The 7,566-nt window shown below is 43.7% G+C and overlaps 1 protein-coding gene across 1 annotated transcript; it reads left to right on the top strand.

The window, feature by feature from the left end:
* Positions 1-229: 229 nt before the first annotated feature.
* On the top strand, positions 230-6,541 carry LOC309964084 (UPF0235 protein C15orf40 homolog). The gene is made up of 4 exons (XM_082842721.1): positions 230-347; positions 1,494-1,620; positions 3,994-4,121; positions 5,468-6,541. The coding sequence occupies exons 1-4, from the start codon at positions 234-236 to the stop codon at positions 5,561-5,563; spliced, it is 465 nt and encodes a 154-aa protein (XP_082698847.1). The 5' UTR covers positions 230-233; the 3' UTR covers positions 5,564-6,541.
* The last annotated feature ends 1,025 nt before the right edge of the window (positions 6,542-7,566 follow it).

Genomic DNA, 7,566 nt, shown 5'->3' with positions numbered 1-7,566 from the left:
TCGACCAGAGCCCAGCTCCCCATCTCTCGGTCTCCTGAGCCGCTTTTCTAGGTGGCGAGGGTCCCGCGTAGGTCCGGGAAGAACGAGGGGTCTTGCTCCCGCCAGCCGGAAGGTGTCACCCTCGTGCCACAGCAGAGGCGCAGGCCAGAGAAGCCGCTCCCGCCCGCTGCGTGCGCAGGTGCAGAGGGCTCTTCCGGCGTCGCGCCGCCTTTCCTGCCGCCTCCTTGGCGTGGATGCTGCGGCTCGGCTGCGGGGTGAGGCAGCTGGGGACGGGACCTGGTGCTCGGGCTGCTGTCCGGCTCCCTGTGGGCACCGAGATGCCTAAGAAAGCTGGTGCAGTGAACAAGGCCAGTGGCAAGTCCCTTGGCAGTTGGAGGGTGGGCCGCAGGAATGCTGGTTGAGGAGCGCGGGAGAGAAGCGGGACCCGTGGGTGGGTAGAAGCTCCGCCAACTGCTTGTTGTCTCTGAGTTTCGGGCCTCCCGCTCCCCGTCTTTCTCGGCTGCGCTGCCGCCCACCGGGGAAGTCGGAGGGCCCGGGCCGGCGGCGCGCGAGGCTGTTCCTGAGCTGTGGCTGCCGACCCCGCCGGCCTTGCTCCCACACTCCCAGCCTCGCGCTTCGTGTTCCGGCAGCGCCGTGCGGCCTGTGCTTCCCTGGGAGGCTCTAGTTAGCGTTCTGTCTCCTTCCCTTGGCTGGTCTTCGCACCCCTCCATCAAGAATGCACCACTCCCACACTTCCCTTCCACCGTCTCTGCAGGACTGACTCCAATCGGTTCCTAAGACCCGGCTCTAAGACTGCCTCCTGCCGGGAGCTTCCCCAGTGTCCCAAGGCGGGACTGCCTTCCCTTTCTCTGCGCCGTGATGCCCTGTGCGTGTGTGGTCGGCGCTTCTAGCACAGTGTATTAGAGGGATTATTTATTCTTTTTCTCTCGCTGCAGTCCTAGCTCCTTGAGCTCCATGTGTCCTTATTCATCTTTACATCTCCTTTGCCTACATACTGCCTTGGTGCGCAGTTCATGTTTGTTCAGTGGAAAGTTCCGAGTACAGCTTCTGGCACACAGTAGTCCTTTAAATACCACTGTTGTTCCTTCCTCCTCCCCTTCCCCCCAGAACACATGGATATACACCGTCCAGCCATAGTTGTTCACAAACGTTTGTTAACTTGTGCTGCTTGAGATACAAAGATGAATAATGAATAATCGCTGCTCCCTGAGGAATGGGAAATACAAAGCCGACAGTAGGAACCAGTTCTAAGTCAGGTTTTCCAAGGCAGGAAAAAAGCACTTTGTGGGGTTGATGGGAAGGCTTCGTGGAAGAATTGATTTGAGCCATGAAGGCTGCTGGAAGACCATTCTGGGTGGCCAGAACTCCCTGGACGTGACCCATTAGCCTAGTTTGTCTTGGTTAAGGGTGAAAAGGAATCATGGAAAGATCAAATGTGTGGGAAAATATTTTGTAACCGTAAAGTTGTAGTGTGATTGTTGTTGTCGTTTTAGGGTAAAAGCCAGAGCAAGGAAGCAGAGAGACCAGTTCCTCCCTCAGGTCCTGTGGCCGTTGATCCCAAAGGTTGTGTCACCATAGCCATCCATGCCAAACCTGGTTCCAAACAAAATGCTGTGACAGGTATACCTGGCCACTGGGGTGGGAATCTTGTATGAACCACTTGTCTCCTCTCCATCCTCCCTTTGCCTTGGCTTGCTGGAAGTTCATCCTGTGTGGTCAAGTATATTTTTCACACCTGCAGTTAGAGGCTTCTCCATTTTTAAATTCTGGATTCTAATGTAAAGGTGTAATCTAGTGTTTAAAACCAAATATACCGTATTTAAAGCATACCAAGTTAGATGAAAAAACCATTGTGTATTGTCCTTTTTAATATGGTATTTTATGAACCAGGATTTACTGTGGTGATCAATTCAAAATACAAACTGCGAATCGTTATGTTGTACACCTGTTATGTGTCAATTATACCTCAAAATTTAAAAAGGTATTTTAGAAAGAACATAGATAGAAACGTGTAGCCTAGATGATTCTTAGTTTGTCCTATTACAAAAGTGGAAACATTGGCCAGAGAAAGATGTTTTGGTTGATTTTTTAAATGACTATTGGTCCAAGGAGGGAGAAAACCTCAGATCTGTGAACCTGATCATCAACACCTGTGTGAGCTTATTTCAAATCAAAACTCTACAAGATATTCCTGGGCCCAGTTCTTTCATCTGTCAGATGAGATAGTTAGAAGCTTTTAAGCTATTCCCTGGAGTCCAAAAGGTGCCTCAAGAATCTGCGGTGGGCAAAGGGGAGGTTGGCAGACAGGACTCCTGAGTAGCTGTTTACATTTGTTTTAAATGCTGGGGCTTCAGGAGAGATTGGGTGGGGTGGGGAGGCTTCTGATTGGGAAAAAAGTTTGATCTGAGTTATCTTGACGGTCTTTTTCACCCACTAAAGCTAAAGCTCTGTATTCCAATTTTTAAAATATTTTTAAAACAAGACCTCAAAATTGGGGTGCTAGGCCCGGTTTGTGTTGATGGCCATGTTAGCTTGGCTATTTGTTGGCTGTACCCTCCTTGGCCAGCATTTTCTAAGTAGTCACTGTGGACACTGCTGTTGGAATACCATGTTTCATCAGATCTAACTGGCCATCATCTATGTATAAGGTGCAGAAGTACTTTATGTACCAGTAAGACAAAATCCACATCAACTCAACACTTTCTTTTCCATTTATTATGATACATCAGGATTTCAAAGATATTAAAATGTGAAAAACTGTGCATCATAGAATCAGTGACAGGCTAGGAGGAAGGTTGTTCTACCATCTCATTCCTGTGGATTCTGTAGCCGTGTTTACACAGGCAAGATGTAAGCGTGTGGAAATGCCTAAGTAACCCCAGATGCAGGACCAGCTCAAGCTCATTTGCAAACTGCTTTGAGTGTATACTTCTCTCTCAAAAATAACAGTGGAGGATTGCAGACACGTTGCTCTTTATAAAGGCTGTATTGATGAGGGAGTCTGGACCACTCTTCAAAAAGCAGTGTTCATTGTTCCTGGATTTCAAAGCATGAATTCAAATTTATTTGTGAATCACAATGCCACTTTCTAGCCATGTGACCTTGGACACATTACTTCTCGGTTCCAATTTCCTCGTTTGTAAAATGGAGATAATAAAGGTATTAATACCTTCATAAAATTATAGGAATAAACAAGTTAATATTTGTAAAGCCCTTAAAACATGTTTGTGTGCCCTTAAAATTAGTGTATGTAAGCGCTGTGTAGATGCTAACTAAATACTACTTTTTTTTTTTTTTTTTTTTTTTGCGGTACGCGGGCCTCTCCCTGTTGTGGCCTCTCCCGTTGTGGAGCACAGGCTCCGGACGTGTAGGCTCAGCGGCCATGGCTCACAGGCCCAGCCGCTCCGTGGCATGTGGGATCCTCCCGGACCGGTGCATGAACCCGTGTCCCCTGCATCGGCAGGCAGACTCTCAACCACTGCACCACCAGGGAAGCCCTAAAAACTACATTTTAAAAATATCAAAGAGACATTTCACATAAGAGGTGAATCTAATCCAGTGCTCCCATTTTCCTGATGAGACCCTGAACAACCCTCTACAGTTTCGTGAGCTGCCTGGTTAATCCACTTCCTCCGTGACATTGCGGGGCTAAAGCCCAGCTCCGCTGACTCCCTGCCTGGGCTCTTCCTGTTAGACCAAGTGCAGTTTCCAGCTCCTAAATCCAGGTTATTGCCCAGGACTCTGTAGGCCCATTTTGGTCAGCAGGGTGGGGTGGGGTGGGGTAAAAATCAGCTTTCTTCTCTGGATTTCTGTAATGGTAGAGGCATATTTATGTTGATGTTCCCTTAACTGTGATTAATCATTCTTCATTCAGCAGTTATTAATTGAAAACCTACAACATGCCAGACAAATGCAAACACTTTTACAAAATATGCTCACTGCGTGAAGAAAAAGAACTCCATGAGGATCAAGTCCACACTGTTTTCATTGCAGATTTGACAGCCGAGGCTGTGAGTGTAGCTATTGCAGCACCTCCGACAGAAGGAGAGGCTAACGCTGAGCTTTGTTGGTATCTTTCCAAAGTCTTAGAACTCAGGAAGAGTGATGTGGTTTTGGATAAGGTAGGTCTCGCTCTCTCTCAACATCTTTGAGTACATCAGTCATTACTTTTAAAATACCAATTTTTTTCTTTTCCAAATAATTGAAAAACCAGTTGTTTTTAATGCTCATAATCATTTAATCACTAAAATCTGTGAATTCTTCCTAATCTTCACTCCTAATGCCTCACTCCTTCAGACTGTGCAAACGCTATACTTGTATTCCTTAATTGCCATCATTTCCAGCATTTTCTCGTAAGTTCATTCCTGTACCTGCTCTGTCAGATTAATCTTGCTTGTCTTTTCCCTCAAGTCATCACCATACTAGAAAAATCTAAAATGGTTCCTCTTGTCATCTCCATTAGTGAGTTCATCAAGCATACGTGGTCCCCCGTGTTATCCTTGCTCACTAGAAGCTTATTAGGAAGAGAGAGGACTCATGTGAAGTCATTAATACCATGGGTTTGCACTAGGGGTGGATATCAAAATCACCTGGAAATGATTTCTAGAACACAGGTTCCTGGGCATCACCCCAGACTTAAATAGAATCTGTAGGAGTAAGACCCACTCGTGTTTATACTTCTTAAAGCTCTATTTGTTTTCCACTGCTATACTATACTCTATAGCTCCTACCCAGGATCCAGCGGGCACTCAGAGTCATTGGTTAGTAGGCTGTACCTAAACGTCCATCTGATCAGCCCATTCCCTCACCGTCGCCCCTGCGGCAGGTCATTTCGGATTTTCTCCAGCGCACGTGCTCTGGCATTTGCCTGAAAGGGACTCCCCACTCTTCCACCTGTGCAGCTTCTACCCATTTAGATAAATACCTGCTCAAAATTTACCTTCTTTAAAGGGTGTTTACCTTTTTATAGTTGTCTTAAGCAGTTGTGGAATCATAGCACTTGGATATGTGGTTGCTTTTTGTTCGGAATTTTCAGAAATGTGTAACGGTATAGAGAATACCAATTTGTTTTACATTTGGAATTATTTTTATACAAAGTTTATATAAAATTGCAATATTTGTTTTGGTAATTTAAAAAATAATTTAAACAAAAGTATTACTTGAAACCAGAATATTGTACATCTGGATTCCATATTCATTTTGAAAATTTAATGCCTAGCTTTTATTATTACAGAAATTGATGTATGAAGGTTAAAAACTGGAGAGTTGTAAAAATATTGTAGTAAGGTGGAATCGAAGAGACAGCCTTTGGTTAGACCAGAAATGGCTAGGAGAAAGTGGGCACTAAGCTGTCAGGAAAACACCAGCCTACTTGTAACAACCCCTCAGCAACTGAGGTCTGCTGCCTCTTAATAGCATTAGAAGGTTTAGTGTGTTATCCTGACACTGTTTTTTCCTTTTGGTCAAGGGTGGTAAATCTCGTGAAAAAGTGGTAAAGCTTTTGGCCTCCACAACTCCGGAAGAGATCTTGGAGAAACTGAAAAAGCAAGTTGAAAAAAAATGAAAGCAAGAAATGAAAAGTACACCCTTGAGAAACTTTTTTATTGCTAATGCTGAAAAGACTGTTAAAAAGGAAAATATATTTAAAGACACAGAATGTGGAAATACACATATATTTAATTAAGAACAGGACACACAAAAAAAGTATGAAGGTTAAAAGTACTGTTATGTTGAATTTAGGTTCTAAAATCCCTGATCCCAAACAGCTTGGGACATGTTACTCTGATTTCATGGTGTTACAAAATAACAGAGCTGGAAAGGATATGTAAGATGACCTGATGGAGCCCCTTTCATTTCGTCATGGGGCTTCTGATGTCCAGAATTTGAGTGTATTCAGGATCACATGGTGCAAGATGGCAACTAGAACCTAGATCCCTTGGCTTCCAGTTGAATGCAGTTTATCCCAATTGTAAATTAAAATATTTCCACAGCACTACTGGAATTCTGGGGATGGCCTTCTAATCCAGTTTACAAGTGACAGAGGAAGACCTGTCACTGCTTCATAGTGTCACTTTGTATTTTAAAATGATTATGTATTATGTAAAATGCAAATTTTTTTTCTGTGTTTTTTAAAAATTCTGTTGACCATTTTGTTAGAAAGTAAATGAGAATAATCAAGACTTGTAATTTAGGGAATTTCCTGGCAGTCCAGTGGTTACGACTCGGCGCTTTCACTGCCAGGGCCCCGGTTCAATCCCTGGTTGGGGAACTAAGATTCCGCAAGCCACGCAAGACGCAGCCAAAAAAAAAAAAAAAGACTTGTAATTTAATGTTAATTTTCATTTTTGAGAAGTCACTGAATTTTCTTCCTCCTTGGATGGTAACTGCAGTCATCAAATCTGGTAGTTCTTATGAATCTCCTAAGATCCTCAAAAGAAGATAGAAGATCTGGAAGCTATTTTCAGTATTTGTAAAAACCTATCAGAAGTCATATCTATATTGAACTTCAAAAGCTAATAATAAATATCTTGCTTTTAAATGTTCAATCAAATTATAGTAATTTGTTAAGGTGAATAAGTTAACCCGATTACCTTTGCTGATAGAAGAGCCAATCTGCAGTTGTGTACTTTGTCTAAGCACATGAGAAAAATCTATTGACAGACAAAAATCTTTAAAAATATAAAATCCACCAAAAGGACCAATAATAAAAATTACGGATGGTAAAAGAACTGGGAGCCACTCATCTAGTTCAGCTTACTCTGTTGAGAGGAGCCGAGGACAACCAAAGTTAGGTGCCTCATCCAAGATCAGAGTAAACATGAAGGGCAGAGCATGGGTTACGCCCATCTGCCTTCTCTTCTAAGCCATTATGCCACATTGCCTCCAAATGTGCTTCTGTTTCACGTGGTCTTGGCTTCGGAACCTTTTCTCTTTTTTTCAGCATTGTTCTGGTGTGTGCTCTACAGGCATTTTACTTGTGCTTTTTACATGACTCGTTTGTTAGGATGCTTTCCTTGATAAGTAACAGAAACCTAACTCATCTGGCTCAAACAATAAAGGGATTATTAGCTCACATACCTGGAAAGTCCAGAGGCAGGGTTTACTTAGAGGTTACTGACTCAGCAGCTCAGTGATGTCATAAAGGACCCACTTTCTTTACTTCCCCTGACTTACTTCAGCAGTGCCAGCTTCATCCTCAGGCCTGTTTCCCCCATGGAGGCAAAAAGGCAGCAGTTCCAGGCTTCTTGTCCACCTGTCACCCCCTCCAGTAGAAAAAAAGGCCTCTAAGAAGAGCTGTGGTATTTCTTTTCCAAAAGCTGTCAATCAGCTCCTCCTTGTATCTCAGCCCAGATTAGGTCACACAAAGTTTCTAAACCAGCCCCTACTGTCAGGGAATGCCATGTTATAACACAGGTTACCTAAACCAGTGACTAAAGAGAAGAGTTACTCTAATTGTTTTAGACTAATCAAGCCCCATCCTAGAGCTGGGGATGGGCTCAGCCTACTTGGAAGCAAAGGAGTGAGCAGAGAGAGGTAGATACTTGAATACAAATTGGGAAAAGTTAG

The sequence above is a fragment of the Leucopleurus acutus genome (assembly GCF_964270905.1).
Source record: "Leucopleurus acutus genome assembly, chromosome: 1".
NCBI classification, from domain to species: Eukaryota; Metazoa; Chordata; class Mammalia; order Artiodactyla; family Delphinidae; genus Leucopleurus; species Leucopleurus acutus.
Note: the sequence above shows the minus strand (reverse complement) of the source record. Positions and strands in the feature narration are given on the sequence as shown.

Coding starts and splice junctions, on each gene's coding strand:
- LOC309964084 (XM_082842721.1), top strand. CDS start 234: ATGCTGCGGCTCGGCTGCGGGGTGAGGCAGCTGGGGACGGGACCTGGT. Junction 348..1,493: donor AAGCTGGTGCAGTGAACAAG/GCCAGTGGCAAG, acceptor TTGTCGTTTTAG/GGTAAAAGCCAGAGCAAGGA. Junction 4,122..5,467: donor GTGATGTGGTTTTGGATAAG/GTAGGTCTCGCT, acceptor CTTTTGGTCAAG/GGTGGTAAATCTCGTGAAAA.